Here is a 25,291-nt window from a genome sequence, read left to right as displayed (position 1 = left end):
TCCCAACACAAAGAAATGATAAATGTCTAAGGTGATGGATATTCCAATTGCCCAGATTTGATCATTACCCACTGTATGCCTGTATCAATATATCACAGGTACCAGGTAAATATGTACAGCTACCATGTATCCATAAAAATTAAAAACAAATTTTAAAAAAGAAAGCACAGTAAACTTTCTGGGAGTGATTAAATTGCCCTATATCTTGATTAAGGTCTTATGTGGTTGCACACAATTGTCAAAACTCACCAAATCATTCACTTCGTGCACACTTTTCACACTGAAATCTTGCATTTCACTGTATTGTAAATATCACCTCAATTTTTAAAAACAGAGTGAACTATATGGATATGCAATATGGATGAATCTTAATATAGTATTAAGTTTTAAAAGTTCCAAAATATTATATACAGCATTACACCCCTTTTATAATGTTAAAAGCAATGAAATATTCTTAAAGTTTATTTTTTTGGATATGTATGGGTGCCTAAATATTATTTTGAAAAGTAGAGCAAGGGTTGAGGAATGTAGAAAGTGGAGTGATGGTTACCCAAGTGGAGGAAGGCAGGTGGTAAATGCGCTCACATGTAGTTATCAAAAAAGAGAGCTCGCTCTCGATTTGGGTGGTAGGTTCATGGATGCTTATAATATTATTAAAATAAATAAACAGATACAGTTTTAAACAGAGAAACAAATAAAGTGGGTCACACTTCAACAAATGATTACAATGTGGCCTGAACAAAGCAAGGATCAGGATTAATTCAAGGCTATGCTCCTGGAATCCGAAAAACAAAGGAAAGGCACTGAGCCCTTTGGTATTGCTTGATTTTTTTTTTTTTTTTTTTTTTTTTTTAAAGAATATCCAAATCCTCTAAGAAGCAGGAGAGCCTTGGCCTCCAGTGATCATTAAGGTACAGGGATTTTCTGACTTCACATTTCTTTTTCCAATAATAGCCTTGTCTGGCATCATTAACAATGAAGAGTTCCATGGTGCTGCCTTCAAAGTCCTGTTACAAAACAGACCTCAAACACCCTTCCGACCACGGTTCTGTACTGTGGCCTGGAAGGATAGTGGGCACAAGGGCAATGGGCTTGAGGGCTGCCCCCACCCCTTTCCTTCAGGTCCGAGGCTACCCCTACCCACCCGAGTAGCTCACCCCCACTGTACATCTACATGTAGTTTTTAAAAGTCAGATTTAGAGTGGTAAATTAAAAAACTGATATTTTGATTAAGAAGGATACAGATTTTTCACTTATAGAAAGTTAGAAAAGAACTAAAATTACTGTTTAAAGTGTTGCTGTTTATGATCTACAAAATATTTGTTTATTTGTATCATTAAAGGGATAGTGGGCTGGGTGTGGTGGCTCCCACCTGTAATCCCAGCACTTTGGGAGGTCAAGGCAGGTGGATCCCCTGAGGTCAGGAGTTCAAGACCAGACTGACCAGCATAGTGAAACCCCATCTATACTAAAAATACAAAAATTAGCCAAATGTGGTCGTGTGCACCTGTAGTCCCAGCTACTTGGGAGGCTGAGGCAGCAAGAGTTGCTTGATCCCGAGAGGTGGAGGTTGCAGTGAGCTGGGATCGTACCACTTCACTCCATCCTGGGAGACAGAGCGAGACTCCTCCGTTTAAAAAAAAAAAAATGGATAGTGGTTTAGAGCAATGACTGAAATACTATAATGTACACTCAATGTTAATGTGAGAAAGTGAGTCTTGCAGGCAGTGCAGTGGCTTTTGAATGTTCCTTACTAGAGAGAAGGCAGTGGTGGATTTATTCTCGATTCTTTTCTTTTGCTTCAGTAAGGCTCTCATCCTTTTCCCTGGGGAGTATCAGTGACTATCCCAGAGGAAATACCACATGTCTCCTCAGAGAACTTTACAACTCTGCCCCCGTCGTCTGGGACCCCCCAAGTCACTGGGTGCCCTTGCCTCTTTCTCAGCTCCCTCACCTACTGTTCCATGAAGTTACGGGAATAATGAGGTTGCAGGAGTAATGCACTAATGTCTGGGAAGAACTTCAAGCTGCTTTGAAGAAGCACACTGTTAAAGAAAACTAGAGCTGGTTCTGAAGTAATTGGCATACCATTTGGGCAACTTTTTTATTTTAGAACTTGTTCCCCAATAGAATGTCTACATTTTAGGTAGAAAGATCTACACCAGAAGCTTACAAATTGCATCAGAAAACAAAAATTCAATTCCTGTCTACTTATCCGAAAAGCAAGTGTCAAACATCAGAATTTATTAATATTTAAACAGAAATAACTGGCACTTTCCCACACTTTAGCTAAGTGATGGGGGAAGATAAGTAATGAAAAAGATAGTTGAAAATTGCTCAGAATGGGAAGGGAAGCCCAGTGGCCACTGCTCTTGTTATAACGAGCAAATCCTCTCTCTTATTTAAAAAGGCAAAGGCATTTTTCCCACCTTCCCACCCTCTTCCCTTCCTTTCCTCCTCCTCGTTTTCTCTTCTTTTTTTCAGTCCTCTTTTTCTCACCCTTCCTTCCTTCTTATGTTTTTGCTTCCTTCTTCCTCTTTTCGTCTTTCCTTATTTTCTTCCTTCCTCAGTTTCAATGATTGTTTGTTGAGTGTCTGTTTGGCCTGGCATTGTGCTGGGTACTAAGGACCCAGAGGGAGCAAGATCCAAGTCTGTCCTCACAGGGCTTACCTTCAAATGGAGACCTTTCTCTTTTCCAACCTGGTTTGTGTGACTTTCATAAAATGACCCCAAAATGCACACAGCTCTTCTCTACACCCAAGAGTTTGAAAACGTCTCTAGCAACACACTTACAGCTATGGAAAACCGTTGAATGTTTTCATCTTCACAGTCTTGAATGACCTTCTTCAGTCGATGATTGTCATGGGACTCTCCATCCGTCACAATAACCATGACTTTTTTAACTCCTCTTCGGGCACCCCGGGCTTCCGTGAATGCCTCCTTTCTGAAGTAATCACAAACAACAAAGAGGTTGACCAGACACCACTTTACAGTAGACAAAGTAAAAAACTAGACAAAAACACTGACTACTCTAGGTAGCCTGGTGCTTCCCTCCAAAATTAGCATCAGTGACCATCATTCAAGCTGGGAGGCTTGATGAGTCTTGTTTGTAAGAGTTTTCAATTTATTTCAGATGATGGAGAGGTCTCCATTTTGCTAATCACCACACATCCTATATATAAAAAGGCGCCAGTATTTTATTCTTTGGAAATTTCAAAGGGAGGGTGTGACTGAGGCATACATCAGGGTCAGAGAAGGCCAGATCTGTAAACACCCCCCTAGCTGCTCCTTTCTCTGTAAACACCCCTTCTCTCATTTGACAGGTCTCTTTTCTTCTGCTTCTAGCAGAAACTTTCGCTTGAGACTTCGTTTCCCTGACAGCTACTCTGACATTTGTAGAATGGTTGGGAAATCCTCTAATCTGGGGAGGAGAGATGAGAGAACAGAGTATTAGTGGGGCTATGAGGGCTTGAGAGTGTCCTGGGTATAGGGACATCTGCAGTCTTTCACATGGGAGTAAAAGACTGCAGATGCTGATGGTCTGGGTCCATGGAGTAGTTAGTTGGGTTTTAGGGGTCAAAAAGTGGTTGGCGAAGTTACAAAACATTTGGCCTTAACTATGTGTTAGGATACAGGCTGCTGAGAGCAGGGTGGGAGAAGACGGCATGGAGAGGAGGGGAAAATGCTATAACCTAACTGCAAAAACACCCGAATTTCAGGGAGGCCGAGGCGGGCAGATTACGAGGTCAGGAGATGGAGACTATCCCGGCTAACACGGTGAAACTCCCTGTCTACCAAAAATACAAAAAATTAGGCAGGCGTGGTGACGGGTGCCTATAGTCCCAGCTACTCCGGAAGCTGAGGCAGGAGAATGGCGTGAACCCGGGAGGTGGATCTTGCAGTGAGCTGAGATCGCGCCACTGCAATCCAGCCTGGGTGACAGTGTGAGACTCCGTCTCAAAAAACAAAAACAAACAAACAAACAAACAAAAAACAGAAAAAAACCGAATTTCGATTTAATTAAACAGTGTGTATGGAAAGAAACAGAAGACAGGGAAATGGAAAATTTTTGTCTTTTATGTATTCTATATAAATATATACACACACTTTTCCCCTCCCCCTTTATTTCCTTTTACTCAAACCTTTTCTCGTTGGAGTCTTGGGAGAGATGAGTATATTTTATTTAGGACTAAAGTAATGAAAGGACTTCATATATTTCTAGGATTCTGGTACAAAGTACAGCGATCATTGTACTGAATGGTCCATTTAGATATTTGGTTGTACAGACAAACTGCTGTCATTAGGGATAGATTTGCCAAGGAAAGTCCTGTCTTAAGCTAACATTCCAAAGAGTTTGCACAACAGATACACAGTAAATATACCATAATTGATATCTTTAAGCAGGAAGAGAGGATTCTGGTGAAGTAGGCAAAAGGATTCTATATGATTACTTTTCCCTTCAAAGGACTTAAAGCAAATATGACAAGATGTTGACAACTGTCAGTTCTGAGTGTCGGATATACAGGATATACAGTTGTACTAATTTTTTACTTTCTTTGAGTAACTATGTCTCTCTGCCCTCTATACTTGACAAAGACTCTCTCCTTGACCAAAAGTGAGTCAGGCTCCTTTATGTCTTCTTCTAGACTGGGCTCTGACCCTGGGCTGTGTTCTTTACCTACTTAGTCCAGTTTTACCAAGAATCTGGCTTAATCAATTTAGTGGAAATCCCTCATCCTTGTTATCCGATCACATTCCTCATTCCCCACCCTCTAAATCTTATTACCCTGTTCTGTGATATTATCTTTTAAAAGAATTGAATTTATAGGCAATTAGACTGAGACAGCTCCTGTGACTTATGTTCCTATGTAAGCAAACCAAAATCCAATTCAATGTAAACAGTAAAACAAAACTTAAACATTACCAATTAGAAACTGCCAACTAACTTCTAACTAGAGACTTTACCAATCAGAACCTGGCAAGTAACCTCTAACTAGGGACTTTCTACCAGATCATACCCAAATAAGTTAAATGCCTAGCTGTAGCCAATCAAGTCATTTCTTTAATTTGATTTTGCATTCAGCCCATAAAAGCCTATTGCTCACACTAGTAACATGGATCTTTCCGAGCCTCTTAGGGTTCTGAGTGCTGCCTGATTCATGAATCATTCTTTGCTCAAATAAACTCTGTCAAATTTAATTTGTCTAAAATTTTCCTTTAACAAATAATAAATATGTATTTGGTCTCTGCCTCTGGTTTCTGGTGCAGAACTCCTAAAACTCTTATAATTTCCTGAGCAATACTGGTGTGAGGAGCATCTTTTGTTCTAATATATGGCCTTTAACCTGGGTTTCTGACATAGATATTCTAATCTGTTGAATTTCCTGGGTGATAGGAATATCTTTTGTTCTAACGAGGTAACTCTTTGTGGGCTCCTAAATGGGAGTTGGTCACCAAAAGGACCAGGCCATGATCAGAAGCTTGAAATGTTCAGCCCCAGCTCTCATTCTCCAGGAGGAAGTGAGGGGCTAGAAACTCAGTTAATAATCAATCACGCCTATGATCAAGCCTCTGTAAAAATTTCTGAACTACGGGTTTCAGAAGTTTTCCAGGTTGCTGAACATGTGGAAGGAGGTACACCATGAGAGGGAATGGCAGCTCTGACCCCTTTCCCTTATAGCTTGCGCTACATATCTCTTGCTGTTCCTGAATTATATCCTTTTATAATAAACTAATAATAGTAAGTAAGATGCTTTACTGCGTTCTGTGACCACTTTAGCATATAATCAAACCCAAGTAGGGGGTCTAATTTGTAGCCACGTTGGACAAATTGTGGGTAACCTGGAAACCTTCTGGCTCTAAATTGGAGGGAATTCTTGAAGGACTGAGTCCTTAATCTGTGGGAGGTCTGCACAAACTCTAGTTGGTGTCAGAATTGAAGTGAATTCTGGAACACTCAGCTGATGTCAGATAACTGGTCAATGTGGAAAAAATCCACATATCTGGCATCAGAAGTGATATGTCAAGTGTTGAGAGCATAGAAAGAGAAAAACAGTTGTACTTTTCCTGCTATTTACCTACCTTCAGCAAGAATCCTGTTGAGCCAGTCTAGCAAGAATCCCCCAGCCGTGATGTTTCCTCCAATCCCTGCCCTGCTCCTTGACTGCAAATGCCCACTTGCCCTCACTGTAGTCAAAGCTGAGCTCAATCTCTCTTCCCTACTGCAATACTTTCATTGTAAAGGTCCCTCTTGAGTGATGTCTTCCTTACAATCTTTAACAAATATCATGAATAATTTTTAACATACTATACAAGTAGATTTTCTGTTTTTTTTTCTTTTTTCTTTTTTCTTTTTTTTTTTTTAAGGCAGAGTTTCACTCTTGTTGCCCAGGCTGGAGTGCAGTGGCGTGATCTTGGCTCACTGCAGCCTCCGCCTCCCGGGTTCAGGTGCTTCTCCTGCCTCAACCTCCTGAGTAGCTGGGATTACAGGCGCCCACTACCACGCCTGGTTATTTATTTATTTTTTTTTGTATTTTTAGTAGAGTCAGGGTTTCACCATGTTGGCCAGGCTGGTCTCGAACCCCTGACCTTAGGTGATGCAGCCACTTCGGCCTCCCAAAGTGCTGGGATTACAGGCATGAGCTACCACACCCAGACGATTTTCTGAATTTTTAATGTATACAAACAAAGGTGAAAACAGATGTTACACATTAGTCTTTAACAGATCTTTGTATTTGAATATCATTTAAGATTCAATCATTTTTGAAATTCAAATTCCTGAGATCACTAAAGCTTCCTAATGCTCCTAAATATCAAGGTTACAACTGAACTGAATGAACATCAGCTGAAGGAGATGATTAAGAAGCCTTTCATAAATAAAATGTGGCTGTTCTAAAATCAGGGCTGGCTTTACGTAATGGAAGATTAGCCATTGGCAGAACTCCTGAGTACACCATTTCTGTTTCAACTACATTCCTTAACAAATTGTCCTTGTCCTCAAAGTACCAGTATCCAGTGTCCTTTCTTGGCACTAAGCACTGACTTTCCTGCATTCTTTAAAACATTAAAATATACCAATAGTGTCCCTTTCTTTGAGACAGGAGAATCCAGGCCTTATGATTAAATCCTGTAAGTTTACTGACAAAAGTAAAAATCTGAGATAGGGAGAAGGGAACACACACACACACGAAAATTTGAACTGGGAGTTACTGAAAATGAAGGCAAATAATTCTAAAAATATTAAAAATATTGTTTGCAACTGGCTCTGCCTGAAAGGGATAAAAAACATTAAAATGTGCTTAAACATGAAAAAGTAATTAATGTAGGAGAAAAATACTTGGTACTGTCACTACTGACTTTTAATATTCAATCAATTCTGTGTCCCACAGCTATACCTTTGTGAAACACAGAGGCAAAAATCATATAGGGACATGGTATTTAGAGCAGTATTTATGCAGAAGCAAAAGCAACCAGAATATTTCTTCAGTTAGTTTTCAAAGATGAGTATTTATTCTTTGGAAAATGTACAGCTCCCTACAGGCTCAGAGGTTTCAAAGAACACTTTGACTTACTTCGAATGCACAATCACATTTAATCAATTATTGAAGGGAGTGCATTCAGTACACCTAAACATGTGCACTCTTTGTGTGTGCAAATTGGTGATCCAATAGTTAGGTAAATGTCAAATTACCTCCATCTGTTTGTGGTTATTTTCTCTTGGGCCCCATATAACTAGAACCACATGACTTTCTAACATTCATGAGGCAAAAGCTGCACATGAAATTTTAAAATTTTGAATCCCATTCTTCACAGGATCATTATTAACTTTTTTAACCTCCTTAAAACACTCATCTTAGCAGGCAGATGAAATGAGAGCATGGAAAATTAGCTTTCCACCTGAGGTGAGAGTTCAGAAGTTGAAGACATTTAGCAGAAGGATTCTTAACATTAGTCAAATTACTTATTACATTTCCTGTGATTTTTGTATTGTTTTGAATTTGTTCAGAAGTTTGCTAGTTTAATAAATGAGATAAGAGAACATACAGGAAATAAAGTGTTCTACATTTGTAAGAGAGGACAATTCAGTTGGTTCTTTTAAAATGAAACTCAACCACAGACTGAGTTATGTGTTCACCATAAAGAAAACTGCAGATGGAAGACAGGAAGGATTGTAAATTTGAGGGAATCTAAAGAAAGAAAAAAAGGAGAAAGAGAGCATTACAAATGATAAGATCCTTTCCATTTCTTTCAATCTTTGCACTAAAAATGATTTCAAATAGACAATATTTAATTTGGCCCCTTAAAACCTCTTATCTGATAGCTTCAATAACGGTAAATCAAGTACCGAAAATACATGGACAATCTAGAATATAAATATATATTGAGTAGAGGTAGACATATTTTTAATCAATTCTTTTAGATTAAGACTCCTAGAGGCTGAAAACAAAAAATAAATGAAACAAATATAACCTAATATTGTCTTAGTATCCAAGAATATGAAGTTATAGATGCAGTGATATTTTAAAATGGATTCTCTATCAATTAAACCCTTGTAAGAAGAAAAAGATAAGAAGGATGGTGAGATTGTGTTATAGAAACATCTGATCTTGTAACCATTATCTAATCTTCTGAATCTCATTTTAAACAAAATGGCTTTAAATATTGTCACATTAAACTTTCAATTGATATGCCAAAGGGCTAAGTCATGAGCAGTTATTTTTGCAGTCTTTTACTTTAGTTTATTTTTTTATCCATATACCTTGCTGTGTCTATTCCAAGAGCTGTCATAGTCTGGCGGCCACCTCTCTGGACTATTTTCTTTGCTGCAACAAGTACCTCTTCGGTGGAAGAATACTTATTGAGGTTGAACTCATGGGTCACGTTTTCTCCATACTGTACAATTCCAACCTGAAATACCAAGCCACTGTGAGTTATACATCAATACAAATTTCCTGTTCAGATTTCTTCAGTTTAAGCATGTGAATGAGATATAATACATTTTTGTGTTTCAGATGAGTTTGCAAACCTATCAGTACACAAATCCTTCTATTTTGACAGTAATAAGCATAGCCATTCTGTGACTGTTCATAGTCCAAAGAACAAAAGTAAACATGCTGTGATGCTGTTACTAAACTTCTCAAATGATTGGTTTATCTAATTCAACAGATTTTACAGTGACTCTGATAGGCCTTGGTATGTAAAATATGAAACACACTGATATGGTCTCTGCCTTCATGAAGCTTCTCTTAAGCTAGAGGGAGAGAGAGATTAAAAACGTGATCATTCAAATACATGAACAATTGCAAACTGTTGAAAGGACTGTATTGGAAAATCCCTAATCAGCAAATATAATCTAGAGGCCAGATTGAAAATGGGGGCCCAGGGAAGGCCTCTCAGAAGCTGAGACTGCAAGAGTGGGTGCTAGAATGGCAGAACGTCCATGCAGAGAAAACTGTATGTGAAGCAGACCAGGATGGGAAAGAGATAGATCTACCCTAAGAACGGAAAAAAAGACAGTGAGCCATGGCCAGGGCTGTGAGGAAAGAAGAGAGCACCATGAGGCTGGAGGAATAAGCAGGTTATGTACCCTGCAGAGTTACACACTTGAGCAGTGTGCTTTGTCTAGCCTAGCAGAAGCCTCATTTCTCCCAAATCAGCCTTTCCCAACTCCACCTTCTTTCCTTGTTGTCTTCCTTTCCTACCGCCTTCCTCCTTTCATTCCCTTTAGTGCACAGACTATACAAGGCAGGCAGCTAACTGCAGAGCCTTCTTGAAGTGAAATACAGGAGGGAAAGTGCCCTCAGATTCGATTTCCCTTGCTCCAAATTCTTCCTCTTCCCACTTGCCTCCTGGCCCCAGAAATGGCTATTTCTCCTACCCTTTTTCCACATCCCCCTTTAAAGGTTGATGTGAACCAATAAACTAATCTGCATGAAAAATTGTGGCTGAAGATGACTTTTTGTTTAACCATCCTATCTCAAAAACCAGACTCAGACAATTCTTTGCCCAAAGGAGGGTCTCTTTAATTCAGGAATTCCAGGTGCTTCATTATTTGGGTAGGGGAGGTAATTTTCAATAAGCCTGTCTTCTTTCCAAGGCAATTGCCTACTTTGCCGTTGGTGAAGTTGCCTCTATTACTTGCTTTAGAGCAAATCCTATCTCTGCGTCTAACCTTATTCTGAAGTAGCAAGAAGGCTCAGTAACTGGTTTCCAGCCTCATCTGCTGATATCGCTGACGTCAGAAAGTCTTAGTATTAATTTCATGTCTGATTTATACATACATTTTCACACTGGGTCTTTCGGAAACTAAAAGCATATTCTGATGTTTTTAGAAACAAATAAGAGAAGCCAAAATTTAAAGCAATTTTTATCATCTTTGAGTTACCCTCTAGAGTACACTGGTTATCTTGGAGCAATTATGTCCTTATGCTTAAATAAGAATACTATGATATATATTTAATGGTCTTTTAAAAACTTTTTTCTCTAATTATTTAAATTATAATAACAGAAATATGATCATGTTTTATAAGTGAGGAAACTGAGTTGAAAACACCCCATCCCTATAGTAAAGTGGTGGAAGGGGGTCTAGTCTAAGATGTGTATCCTTTATCCCAGGGTTCTTTCAATCACCCTATTTCCTCTCAGTAAAAAGGCATCTATCTAAAATCCTCCATTCTTTAGTCATCTCTGTTGTGGAAAGTCAGGAAACCCAAATGGAGGGACCTGCTGAAGCTATGACAGAAGAACATAAATTATGAAGATTTCATGGACATTTATTAGTTCCCCAAATTAATACTTTTGTAATTTCTTATGTCTGTCTTTACTACAATCTCTGAACATAAATTGTGAAAACTTCATGGACATTTATCACTTCCCCAATCAATATTCTTGTGATTCCCTATGCCTGTCTTTACTTTAATCTCTTAATCCCTTCATCTTCGTAAGCTGAGGCGGATGTATGTCGCCTCAGGACCCTGTGATGATTGCATTAACTGCACAAATTGTTCATAGAGCATGTGTGTTTGAACAACATGAAATCTGGGCACCTTGAAAAAAGAACAGGATAACAGTGATGTTCAGGGAACAAGGGAGATAACCATTAGGTCTAACTGCCTGGGAGCTGGGTGGAACAGAGTCATATTTCTCTTCTTACAAAGCAAATAGGAGAAATATCACTGAATTCTTTTTCTCAGCAAGGAACAGCCCTGAGAAAGAGAATGCATTCCTAGGGGGAGGACTCTGAAATGGCCGCTCTGGGAATGTCTGTCTTATATGGTTGTAGATAAGAGATGAAATAAGCCCTGGTCTCCCGTAGCGCCCCCAGGCCTATTAGGATGAGGAAATTTCTGTCTAGTAAATTTTAGTCAGACTGGTTGTCTGCTCTCAAACCCTGTCACCTGATAATATGTTATCAATGACAACGCATGCCCAGTGGGACATGAAACTTCATTAGCAATTTTAATTTCGCCCTAGTCCTGTGATCTCGCTCTGCCTCCATTTACCTTGTGATATTTTATTGCCTTGTGAAGCATGTGATCTCTGTGACCCACACCCTATTCATACGCTCCCTCCCTTTTGAAATCCATAATAAAAACTTGCTAGTTTTGTGGCTTGGGGGACATCACGGAACCTGCTGACACGTGATGTCTCCCCTGTACACCCAGCTTTAAAATTTGTTTCTTTTGTTCTCTTTCCCTTTATTTCTCAGACCAGCCAACACTTAGGGAGAATAGAAAAGAACCTACGTTGAAATATTGGGGGCTGGTTCCCATGATACACCTCAACCTGCTAGCTTCTGCTGAGTGCCACTGCCATTTCATGGCTACTAAATGAATTTGACTAACTAGCTAGTTAACTGAGATATGTTAGAGTATATGATGCAACAAACACACAAATACATATATCATATTTTGTAAAAATAATGGAACATATACATTCTCTCCTAAAGCTGCTTAGTTAGGTATAAAATTAATAAGAAATAACTAGACAATATATGTAATTGTAAGAAGAGGTTACATTATCAGCTGAATGAACGTGCACTCTGCTCAATCCATGTCCAGGTTAGCCTTGTTCTGTGAATTTATCTTTCACCCAGTATCCTTTACCACCTATTCTAAGAGAGCTACTATATTCGGAATAAAGGTGACCAGACGACCCTTTGGGAACAAGATAGGATCCAGCCAATTAATTACACAAAAATAGCAAAGTAGATAAAGACACATCAATGACTCCAATTCAGGATATTTTCTTGATTTTATAATAACATGTGAAGAACATTTTTATTACCCTCTGCATAAATTTAAAATTATTTTTTTCAATGACCCTAAAGCTTTTGATTAGTAATCCTTGGGGACACTGAATAATTATTAAGGGACATATCCATGGATATACATGTCTTTGTGTATATAAATATTAAGTGTAAATAAAAGCAAAATGGTTTTGTTACTTGGATAATCATTATGGCTAATTCTAGGTATCAAAGTGAACAAACACTGTTGGGGAAGTTAATTGCTCATCAATTAAGGACATCTCACAGAGTCTGCTTTGTTTTTATTACCCGGTGTTTTTATCTGATTAAGTAAGAGGCTCTACTTTGAAAATTTTCCCTCCTACTCCTGTGGTTTTTCTTGAAAATTTTAGCATCTACTTAATAATCTATCCGTCTAATATCTACTGATAATCTATTGAATACACTAGTATCTATTTCTTTGACCTCCCCAGCATCAGTAATGTTTCCTCTGGCCATCTTCTCCCAAGGTCTTATCCTTGGCCTTGTCATTTGGAAGGCCTTGTCAGCAGCTGAATTTCAATTTTAAATGTCCTTCTTTTTGACCATTAACTTTGGCTTATTTCACTAATTCCTTGACTACATCGAGACCTCCAACTCCAACTAATTCATTAATACTGCCGTTTTTTTGTACTTAGACTAGATTCCATGGTCCAATCACTATAATCATTTATTTGCAAACATTTAACTCCTTTAACCTTTTTTTCCTCCATTGACTCACTTGGCTAACTTCCAACTCTGGTTAAATCCAATTATCTCCTTCTCTGTATATGCTTCTGTGGCTTTGAATGCTGCTTAACGCAAGTCACACAACTTGTAACCTGGTCTCCTTTTAAAGGAATGACCATGAATCTCAAAGGAGGTTGCATATTTGAATGCCGCCAAACACTACTACTACTTTTTTACTAATGAGTGCACGTTGTTCCCATTTATAGGTTTTAATCTAATTGTCATAAACTGCCAACTCCTTGAGAAAAAGGGTTATCTCACTTACATGTGGGGATGAGCTCACATGAGAGGAGTTGAAGGGATGCCAACTTAACAAGACTGCTTTGTGCCACATGTGTGTTAATACTTTACATTTACAACACACTTTACATATCTTAAATAACCTACTATGAACTACTGAATTATCTGGAAAAATTATCTTCACATTAGGAATAGTAAAAAACTCAAAATGTTGATAAGTCAGAAATCAGTGCTTCAAATTTTACATCTCTATCATCCACCTATCCACCTCCAATATGTGCCTGGCTTCTAAAAGCTTATTCTTTGTAAATCTTAAAATATAAGATGAGTTATAACTGCCTATTCCCTTATCTGCTCTAGATACTTTGCTTCTAACAACTCTACCTGAGACTCTCTTCAGATGACTGCACTTGGGCTACTAGACTGCTTTACCCCAAAGACTGAAAGAACCAGGAGTGTCTGGGAGTCCCCTGCCCTCCCCAGCTCCCCATCACCCTGATCCACAGGTAATGCTGAGTGCAGGAAATGAGAAATCAGCCCCGTGACTCAAGTAGAAACTCTCCTTCCAGATCAAGCTGAGGCCTGGATTCCACTTGAAATTGCACTTTCCTTTTTCCTCTGTTGGTACATTGTTTTGCTTCCCTGATTCTTCGACTGCTTTCTGTTGGAAATGCTTCCTCACAAATAAATCACAATCATGTGAACCGTCCTCTCAAGGTTTGCTTCTGGGAGCTGGACCTAAGGCAGCTGTCAACTGTGTCCCTTCATTCCTACTCATGCAGGACAGGTGAGCCCCAAAATGGGTCTTAGCCCATAAGGGTTCTTAGTTTTGCTCAGGAAAGAATTCAAAGGCAAGGCGGAGGTGGAAGAAAACACCTTTATCTTGAAGCTGCAGCGTTACAGCTCTGGTGGAATTACAGTTCTGTGACTGCTCCTGCCAGACAGGGCTACCTCACAGGCAGAGAGGAGCAGCTCAGGGCAGTTTTGCAGTTATATTTATACTTAATTTTAATCGCATGTACATTAAGAGGTGGTGTATGGGCCGGGCACGGTGGCTCAAGCCTGTAATCCCAGCACTTTTGGAGGCCGAGACGGGCGGATCACAAGGTCAGGAGATTGAGACCATCCTGGCTAACACGGTGAAACCCCGTCTCTACTAAAAAATACAAAAAACTAGCCGGGTGTGGTGGCGGACGCCTATAGTCCCAGCTGCTCAGAAGGCTGAGGCAGGAGAATGGCGTAAACCCGGGAGGCGGAGCTTGCAGTGAGCTGAGATCCGGCCACTGCACTCCAGCCTGGGCCACAGAGCGAGACAAAAAAAAAAAAAAAAAAAAAAAAAAAAAGGAGGTGGTGTATGCAGAACTTTCTAGGGAAGGAGTAATAACTTTTGAGTCCTTGGGTCATTGCCATGGAATGGGACAGTAACTCCTGGTTATTGCCATGGCAATGGTAAACTAACATGGCACCCTGGTGGGCTTGTTTATGGAAAGCATCTTCTGCCTCATCCCTGTTTTAGCTAGTCCTCAATTTGGTCTGGTGTCAGAGCCCAACTCCAGAGTCAAGTCTTGCCTCCTACCTCATTACCTTAGCTCAGGCCAGACATCATTGCTTTGAAGTTGGACCATGGCAATGGTCAATCTCTTTGCTGCTGATTTCCCTCTCTTCATTTCCACTCTCTTCAAATCCTTCTACATATTCCTGACAGACTAATTATCCTGAAACTCTGCTTTCATCCTATAACATACTTGTTCAAAAACCTCCAATAACTCTCCATTGCCTGTATCAATGACTTTGAAATCTACTTTAAAAGATAGATTTTTATTCTAATATTTTTTAAAATAGATAAAACTTCAAGCTACTACTTGAAATACTAGGTCCATATGTTAAAATCCAGTTTTCTCCCCTTGACCTTCAGTCCCTCAATATTCCAATGCTAAATTCTCCATTCACCCTCATCTTCAGGACTCTCCAGCAAGAATTCCACTCCTACCAAATGCTCTTCTTTGTCCCTCCTACTAAGCTAATCCTGTAAGATTTAATTCAATTCCATCCTCTCTGCAAAACTTTTCTTACCTTGTTGCCAAGGTAGCCCATATTGAGCTTCCCCTTCTTGGAACTCTGAAACAAACTTGTCTGTGAGTATTACATTCTTCTCAACTGTTCGAGTGCACCCTTTATCTTCCCAAATACATCCTAACTTTATAGGGACAGGCAGGGGTTAAGAGTATGGACTATGTCATGGCTTTTGATATTCCCTTATCCTTCACTGCTGTTTTGCTTTGCTCACAGTTGACCCTAAGACATTCTTACTAGATGACTGTAACATTTTGCATAAGCAAATGGAAAACTGAGATAGCAGGGAAATAATGATAAGCGGGAAAAGAGAGATACAACAAAGTCTGGGAAATGTGAAGAGAGAGCAGTGGAAAAACTCAAGTCTTAGGGAAATGACATTCAATGTAGGTCTCTGGCTGATACTGGGGTGCTTGTTTTCCTAGGAACCAGACAGAGTCAGGTCTGCTGTGAATCTTTCCCAGAAAATGGTACCATTTATTAAAAGTAATGGCAAAACCGCAATTACTTTGGCACTAACCTAATATTAATTTTCATTACAGACAAAGAGTCAAATCACAAAACAAACAAATGTAATGTTATGCTGAATATTGGTGAGATTCAATTCAACAGAGATAGTTTCCATCTCACCTTAGCTTATAATTTAAGGCTAATAAAACAAGCATAATGTATATGTATGTAGCAGAATCAAATAAGCATGAGAATTAAACAGCAAGTTAAAAAGTAAGGCAAGTAATGAACATTGTAGGAAGGAAGAGGAGAGAAAATCACAAGCATATTTATTCTCTCCCACTGAAAATCATCAAGGAGGAAGGAGGACTCAGCTTCCTGAATCTGAAAGCCAGCTCAAAAATAGCCAAGAGATCATGAAAGTACTATGGAAGGAAACAAAGTAGCCTCAGCCTGGAAAATACGTCAGAGATGATAATTAAAGGAGTTTAAGTCATCCTAGAAATTGAGAGGAGAAAGGAAAAAAAAAAAAAAAAACAGTAACTGTAATATTTGACTTGAAATAGCCAATTACATTGGAATTATACAAAAGTCAGAGTGGAAGTTGGATAGAGGGCTGGTGACAACAAATAATGGAGGTGGAAATATTTTAGGCATTTTGATGAATGGAAATGGGTATGCAGGGATGACAGCTAAAAGGTGCAAGTGGGTTGAATGTGGACATTCTTTCCCAGAGATTGTAAAGAGCAGTTTATGGTATCAGTAAAAGAGTAGATGAATATAGAAACAACAGTCTCTTATAATATCAAGGGGGATAAGGAGTCACATGCGGAAGGAAAATTCCTTTTCAGAGACAACTGGAAAGGACACATTTACCTCCTGAGGAGATGTGTTTTAAACTTCTTGATTAAGTAAAACAAAATAAATGGATGGGTAGATAATTACAGTCCAAGGCCGAAGAGACCTAAAGGCTGATTCAGGCTATGGCATAAATCAGGTACACAATTGGCTATGGATTTTGTTACATGAACAAGAGGTTTGTAATATTTATTAGAACATTCCACTTAAATATGAGATTTACAATCATGTTTTCAGGTAAGTCCCCAAGCAAATATCCACTCACTTTTTTTTTTTCCCAGGTAATACTAGCATCCCTTTGTATGTTACTAAGTTTGATTTAAAAAATAATTTTATGGTCAAATAATCTTGGAAAACAATGAGTAAAATAAAGTATATATCTTTATAGCAGACTCCTCCCCATCTCTACCTTTCTCCTATCACTATGAAAACTGTCACAAATTGCAAATGGTGCAAAAGAGTAAGGTTTTCTCTTAGTCCTATCCCCACTTCTTCTATTTAGACTTATAAGCAAATTCTTTCAAAAGTTTTATTGGAGTCTTTAAAAACAGGTATTGTGGATTACTTATTGGAAGACCTGGTATATTTTATTCTTATTTAAAGTAATATTTTTTCTGAGGATCATGTTCAACACCTCAGACTGGGAAACATTGTTCTACAACAGTAAGAGTTACTTAATTGTGAAGATCAACTAATTGTTCTGTGTTTTAAATTCACCTTCATTATATTTATGACCTACCATCATGCATTGTAGCTGTTCCAATATATGATTTTACCTCATTTCTAAGTTGGAAGGTTTTGAGATCAGGAACAAGATTTCAGTGATTTTTTTTATTGCTCTTCACAGCTAGCAAAATACCTGATCGACCAGACACTTTATATTCACTCAGTTCTATAAAATTAATTATCCAAAGACTTCATTTCTTTCGTGGGTAGAGAAGAAAGCGGGAGAAAAGTGAGTGTGAGAACATGAAAGGAAGGACACTATCAGAAAACACTGAAAGGAGGGCCTTTTGGATTAGTCTCTTACGAAACTGAAAGTCATGTTTAAGACTTTAAGAAAGATCTTAAATGAAAAGAGTGTTTAAGAAAAAGAAGTGTCTAAAGTAGGCTATGGCTTGAATATGGTTTGTCCCCACCAAAACACCAAAACTCAGGTTGAGGCTTGGTCTCCGATGGAGTGGTGTTGGGAGGTGGTGCGTTTAAGAGGCAAAAAAAGAGTCAAGAGGGACTTTATCATGGGAGTGAGTTCTCACTCTTGTGGGACTGGATTAGTTACTGCAAGAGAGAAGGTTGTTATAAAGCATGGCTGCCTCTTGTGTTTGGTCTTTTTGCACATGGCTGCTTCCTTTCCTGTTTCTCCACCATGTTATGACACAAGCACAAGACCCTCACGAGAAGCTGAACAGCTGCAGCCACCCTACCTTGGCCCTCCCAGCCTCCAGAATCATGAGCTAAATAATCCACTTTTTTTTTTTTTTCTTCAAATTATCTAGTCTTGGGCATTTTGTGCAAAGTCAACTAGGATAAGTATATTTAGTCAAAGAGTTATGAAGGAATGGAGTTATTTATTCATTAATAATCATATTATTATCTTCTATATCTATCTTGTTAAGTCAGGGTTACACCAGCACCTAAATTTTAATGCCCAGCATAAGCTAAGTTTCTGGGATTTAATTCAATAACAATATTACAAAGTCAATGGTTTCTTTAGGGAAGTAATGACAAAGTGAAACAATGAGGTTTTTTTGTGTGTTTCTGTAAGATACACAATTGCTTAATATGAAAAGAGCTCAGGCTTTATTTCCGGCCAATGTATATTTTCTTTTATCAGACTATGCTACAAAGCCCTACCCTACAACATGCTTCCACTGTGACTAAGTCAGGGTATGAATGTAGTAATTATACAGGCTACAATCCCAGTTAACTGTTAGCAAAAACCATTCTGAAGCTACATTGGCAGAGGCCAAGTTTAACATTTTGTCATTATAAAGAGGGATATAAATGGGACTGATTTACAGGTAGATGATCATTTCCTAAGGAAACAAGTTTTCAGAAACATTATAAAGTTGATAAATAATAGATACAGGCTCTAGAAAAAGCGTGTCTTTATCTGGCCTCTTGCTTCATGGAAGGTGCTACAATGAAAGTGACCTAGGCTCAAAAATGCAAAGATAGGAGAGGTTAAGACAAAGTTAATTCACTGTGTTTGTGGAGAAGGGAGAGGGCTATAGGACAAATTAGGGCTGAGGGGAATGGGGCTAGATGGGTAAACACCTGCAAAGAAAAGACTGAAATACAATGTAAAGGGTTGTCCAGGGAAATCCCTCACAAGCAAGTACCTTCCAGCTCAGTGAATCAATCAGACTTCATGAAGCAGAGTAAGGGAAAGACGTCACTAAAACAATGATTTTATACATGAGAAGGTAAAAATTCAAAAACTGCCATTTTTTTCCAACATAAAAAAGGCTCACGTCATGTGCTAGTGTATTTATGTATTCTAAAACCCTAGACTATCTTCCATAAATGAAAAGATTAAGGCACAATTCTGTCGTCATGGAATTCATAGTCTACTGGGAGAGACAGATACAAAAAACAAAGAGCAAAGCTACAGAGTGATAAGAGCAGTAAGGAAATATGCTCTCACGGTTGCAGATGCTATGGGAACATAGGAGGTGAAGGCATTTTTCTCAAGAGCAGTGGGTAGGATAATCATAGAAAATTACAGAGAAAGTGATATTTGAAGTTCTCCTAGCATACAGTGCTTGAGACGGAGCAGGGAATCTCAGGAAAAGCAAATAAAAAGAGCACAACACTTCATGACCAAGGAAGGCAAGGGCCCAGGAATGGCTGAAGGGTAAGCTACTCAGGAGGCTGAGGCAGAATAGCGTGAACCTGGGAGGCAGAGGTTGCAGTGAGCCGAGATCATGAGCAAAACTCCATCTCCAAAAAAAAAGAACTGAGGTGAGTATAAGGGGAAGCAGGATGCATGAAAAGTGGCTGGGCCAGGTGGTCAGATGTCAGTTAGTGCACTAGAGAGCTTGGATATTATTTAGCAGGCAACAAGAGGAGTTGTTTGTTTGTTTGTCATTAGGAAAATGTTCTGAACTTACTTTGGAATGATTATTCTAGTGCCTGATGGCTGGAGGGGTAGGAGAATGGAGACTAGAGGCTAGTGAGAGAGAAGATTCACCCCATTCCCTACAGCACATTTGGAAACTGTAGCCAGACTGACAAAGGTATGGCTGCCTGGCTCCCTCAGGCTTCTTTTCAGACCTGAAAACAATGAATCAGGCCCCAGATTTAAGGCTTCTAGGCAAATGGCCATAAAATCAGCAGTAAAAAGAAAGATAAATAATATTCCTAAAATTTAATTAATTTTTCTCTTTCATTTTGCCTGGTTTAATGCTATGCTACACTTTTGATGTGAACAATCTAAACATTGTTCCATTAGTATATTTCACTTTTATATCAAGCTTCACAATTTACTGGTTTTATTTAGGGTAATGCACTCGTATTTGACATATTTATATTATCTTCATTTATTATTAAAAGCAATGTTATGTTTAGATATTGAGGATCAATAAGGCTTCCATAATGTTTTACCATCATATCTTTTATGGCAAGCTCAGAGTGCTTCAGGTTTGTTTTTATAGGTGTTTTTTAAAAGGCAAGTTTATAGCCTTTACTCTGTCTTGGGTAAAAAAATTGGGTGACAAAAATTCCTTGACTATGCTTGCAAAAGTCTTAATTGGGCCACACAGAAACAGAGAATGGATTTTGAGTAACTATTTCGAGTGAATGTATTTCCCTAATGCATACTGAATTGTCACATGGAAAACTTAATATAAGTTTCCTTCCTTCCTTCTTTCCTTCCTTCCTTCCTTCCTTCCTTCCTTCCTTCCTTCCTTCCTTCCTTCCTTCCTTCCTTCCTGCCTTCCTGCCTTCCTGCCTTCCTGCCTTCCTGCCTTCCTGCCTTCCCGCCTTCCCGCCTTCCCGCCTTCCCGCCTTCCCGCCTTCCCGCCTTCCCCCCTCCCTCCCTCCCTCCCTTTCTTCCTTCCCCCTTTCCTTTTCTTTTTTTCTATTTTTGTTTTTTGGAGGTAACAGTTACTTTGAGAAATGTTCCATATCTTTGACTCTGCCTTTTATTGCTTGCAATTACTAAATGACAAATCTATTACTGCAGAGAATAGGAATCATATTCAATCTATATCTATTGTACCAAATGTGTAACTAATCAATACAGCAAACAAAAATACAGGAGGTGTAATTAGAATACAACCTTTATTTGTGGCCCACCAGCCCTTCAAAATTTATTCAAAGTGAAGTATTTTCCTATCCCTAGATGGAAAGATAAATATCTTAAGATTTTTTTTAATTCTTAGTTTTAAAATGTCTGTTAATTTACAAAGTTATATATTTTAATTTAGCCTGTACCAAAAGAAACTGCTGTATTTGTAGGTTGGAAAGAAAAGATCAAATAGCAATACTTTCATGTGGTTCTGTCTAAAAACCAGCAAGGCGAAACATCAAAGCACATTTGTAGTTAAATCTTCTCTCTTACTTCTACTAAGGGCTTACATGAGGTGAGAAGCCTGTAGTTGAGACAGATACATGACTGACTTTTATTTGTTTTCCTACTTGTTTTCACTTAGATTGCTAACTGTGATTTCTGACCTTCCAGGGACAGAGGTAGGGAAGATAAATAAGGATAGAGAAATTATTACTGCATTGGTATTATCCTAAGATAAATCAGGTCTTAATAGGTATGTATAACTTTTTCAAGGGTTCTTTGGAGAACTCCCTTCACTGAGATGTCTCACCTACACCCCTGCCCTGAGTGAATGCATCCCACTACTTCAGTCCCTAAGAATTACAGAGATCTTGTGCGTTCTCTGCAGAGGCAGCCACTCACTTCCAGTAATCCCTATGGACAGGCCCTAACATGACCTCACGCTGGCTCTTCCTTTTGAGTACCCATGCCAATCCTGGGAAAACACATGCATTCTAATAATCTCTGGGGATGCAGGTTGACTCCAGTGCAGTGACCTCTGCTCTGACTTCCCTGTCAGCAGCTAGACATAACAGCTGCTGTCATGCTCTGACAATTCAGGCAGGAGTTAGGCATTAGTCAATCAACTACGTGTCCAAACTCCAGTATACACATACCAAGATGTGTATGACCCCACTGAAGTCTTTCTGAGTAGGCTCTTTCTACAGAGAAATCTTCTCTACAAATCTTATCAACTACATTAATAGTCTTTTAGAAATTTGGTATGGATGAGGAGTCTAAAAGTTCTCTGTCTGGCTCTTAGCTTTCTATCTTTTGCACCTTCCTCTGGGTAATCTTTCTCACAATTCATTTTTATATCTGTTCCTTTCAGAAATGGAGATAGAGAGAATCCATAAAGGGGAGAATAAATTCCAGAAGCTAATTTTGCCAATCATAGGGTGGAACTGAATGCTTTCATTAAAAGAAACAAATACAACTAAAAACAAACAAAAAAAAAATCAAACAGATTTAAATTATATTAGCAACAAATCAAGAAAAAGAATTGGTTGTCAAGCAAACAAACTGTTTTTGGAAAGAATTACTGTAAGACTACATGAAAAGATAAGCATGTTTTTCAGCACATATTTTCTTTGAAGAGAAAATGTCTTTCCAAATTTTCTATGACTAGATTTCTTTTCTGAATCCACTGAACAATGATCAAACTTTAAAAAGAGTTTACATGCATTATACTTAAAACCCTATTAAATGTGGTTTAGCAAAAGCAATGGCTTGATAAATATGTCCTTTCCGATCTCTTTATTTTAGAGAATTATTTATGAAAGTAGTCACTGATATAACACAAGCCAAAATAGAAAAGAAGATTAGAAAAGACTGAACACTAGAGAATCAAGTATAAAGTAATATACTTAAAATAATTTTAAAAATACCAGTTATAGAAAAAAGACTTATTAAATGTCCAATAATCAGAGAAAAATCCAAAACTGGACTCATTATGATACAAACATTTATTCAACAAGTGCTCGTTGAGGGCACTATGCTACAGTAAACCACTGGGCTGGCCACTGATGAAGATAGGAAGATGATGCAGCCTTTGCTCTTGAGGTCCCTATTATCTACAGTATGCAGCAAACACGGATAGACAGACAGACACATACACACACCCACCAATATAATAATTATGCCTTAGTCCAGTGTTTCTCAAACTTTAATCTGTTTAATAATCATATGGGGCCAGGCATAGTGGCTCAAACCTGTAATCCCAGCACTTTGGGAGGCTGAGGCAGGCTGATCATGAGGTCAGGAGTTCAAGACCAGCTTGGCCAACATGGCGAAACCCTGTCTCTACTAAAAATACAAAAAATAGCTGGGCATGGTGGCATATGCCTGTAATCCCAGCTACTCGGAAGGTTGAGGCACGAGAATCGCTTGAACCCGGGAGGTGGAGACTGCAGTGAGCCAAGATTGCACCATTGCACTCCAGCCTGGGTGGCAAGAGAAACTCCGTGTCAAACAAACAAACAAACAAAAAAGAATCATATAGGTTGCTTATGTATAATGCAGGCTCTATAGCCACACCCTCAGAGATTCTGATTTTGAACATTTGGGGTATAGTTCAAGCATCCCAGTGATTTGGAAGCAGAAATTCCATGAGCCATAATTGGAGAAACATTGCATTAGACAGAAGCACCATTAAGGCAGCAGCCTTGTCTGTCTTATTCCCCACTATTACCCAAGCTATAGCATAGAGCTTGGAACATAGTAAGCCCTTAGTATATACATCTGAATAAATGAATGAATGTATATGGTTAAGCTCCACAATCAACGATGCAAGCAAGATGTGACATACAAAAAAAAAAAAAAAAAAAAAAAAAAACAGAAATATAATCAGCTTCTCTCTTTAAAAAGCGGGTTTCCTTGGATGAAGTCAGAAGATACTATAAATGACACTGTGCTGAGTGCTTCATTCAGAAATATTCTTCTCTGTGGAATGAGGTTCTGAATCTGAGTAAATGTAACTGAACTCTTCTGTCTCAGGGTAAGTTCATTTTCCTCCCATTCAGTGGTAGCATCTGGACCCCAAGGACGCTCCTGCATGTGTCTGAATAGAGCCATTGTTCCCTCCAGGAAAGACATATAACTTCATGTTGCCCACCCTGGCAGGCTAGAATTCCTCTGGTGGACAAGAAGAATAGCTCCTCTTTTAGGACTCTCAACACAGAAATGTAAATTAATTATAGTTCTAACTGAAAAACATCAAAATTGTAGAAGAATAGGTTGAGCATATAAGCAATTGACTGTTATTTATTTCTTTACAAGATGGAGTCACTGGCATAGATCTCCACAGAAGCTGTGATTATTAGTCTAAAAGAACCATATGGATTTTCTTTCTAAAGTTGTGGACCGACTTCAAACATGTCACAGCTGCACTGATTTTCACAAATAGCTACGAATAGATTAATTTTTATAGTAATATAAATAAGTGAATTTAAAGGTAAAATAAAATATTTAGATGGCTATATAATACATTTTAAAAAATATTTCAAGAATGTTATTAACTTTGGAAGGAAAAAACTGGATAAGAAGATCAAATGGGATGGACAAAACAAAAAGAAGGAAAGAAAGCACATCATGGGCAAAAGTGGAGAAAGCAGAAACACAAGCCATTTCATTTCAGGTATGTTAGTGCAGGGAGCGAAGCATTGCCAAGCTTAGCATTGTTTCAGCCAAGAGGCTGCCTGAGGAAGGGTGACGACAGTCATCCTCTTGAGATGGAAAGGGATTGGAATCTACTATTTAGGGGCATTAGATGGTACGGGCTCTGAAGCTTCTCTAGAAGGAGAGCTCTCAGAAAGAAAAACAACAACAACAACAACAACAACAACAACAAATTCAACGACAATTAGAGAACTGTGTTCTCTGATCTGCCATCAGCGAGCAGGAAGACCTTAAACAAGTCAGTTAGCCTCCATGTCACCTTCATAAATTGAGGTTTGGGGTCAAATGACCTTTAAGGTTCTTTCCAGCTTTAATTTTATGACTCTATGCTATCTTATTGGCCAAGGAGAGATGGGATAGAGGAAGGGAGGAAAGGAGGAAGGGAGAGTGGTCCTCAGAAGGGAAAAAAGGAGGTCCATGCAGAACAGGTGCCGGAAGGAAGAGCAAGTCACATCCTGGAGTGGGTCTGTTAAGATGCAGACTGCCCTGAACCCTGTACAAGGAGGGCTAAAAGGCCCCCTACTATCCACTAGTAATTTCACTTGAGAAGGTCAATTGCAAATAAGTCACTTCTATGGAAAATTACATTTTGTGGTGTATAAAAGCCCATTTCATTTTTAATGATTTTACCCTGATTTCAAGAAGTTTTCTATTGTCCAGTAGGATGTATATAACCGTACCCTTCCCCTTGCTCTCTACAGAGACCTATTCAGTCTTGGAATGCAGTAATACATTTCACTATGAGGTCTGAGTTCAACTTGGAAATTTTCAACCACCATCCTTTTAGAAAATTATACATACATATATATTAAAACATAAAGAGAGACATAAATATACACAGACACATGAAGACACATGTATGTATATATATATGTGCACGTATTATGTTCCAAATTTGATGTAGGTGTGGCAAACATTAACGCACT

General features: G+C 38.7%; 1 protein-coding gene across 3 annotated transcripts in view; it reads right to left on the bottom strand.

Annotated features, from left to right (window-relative positions):
• Window positions 1-25,291, bottom strand: part of ITGA1 (integrin subunit alpha 1) — a 328,522-nt gene that overhangs the window by 73,755 nt on the left and 229,476 nt on the right. For all 3 annotated transcript variants that reach the window (XM_030927043.1, XM_010386058.2, XM_030927042.1), the window contains exons 7-8: window positions 8,759-8,907; window positions 2,794-2,944 (exon numbers count right to left, since the gene is read on the bottom strand). In XM_030927043.1, the coding sequence (XP_030782903.1) occupies window positions 2,794-2,944; window positions 8,759-8,907 (300 nt within the window). The remainder of the gene's footprint in view (window positions 1-2,793; window positions 2,945-8,758; window positions 8,908-25,291) is intronic.

Source organism: Rhinopithecus roxellana, chromosome 3, assembly GCF_007565055.1.
Source record: "Rhinopithecus roxellana isolate Shanxi Qingling chromosome 3, ASM756505v1, whole genome shotgun sequence".
NCBI lineage: Eukaryota > Metazoa > Chordata > Mammalia > Primates > Cercopithecidae > Rhinopithecus > Rhinopithecus roxellana.
The sequence above is the reverse complement of the archived record's forward strand: the minus strand, read 5'-3'. Positions and strand labels throughout refer to the sequence as shown.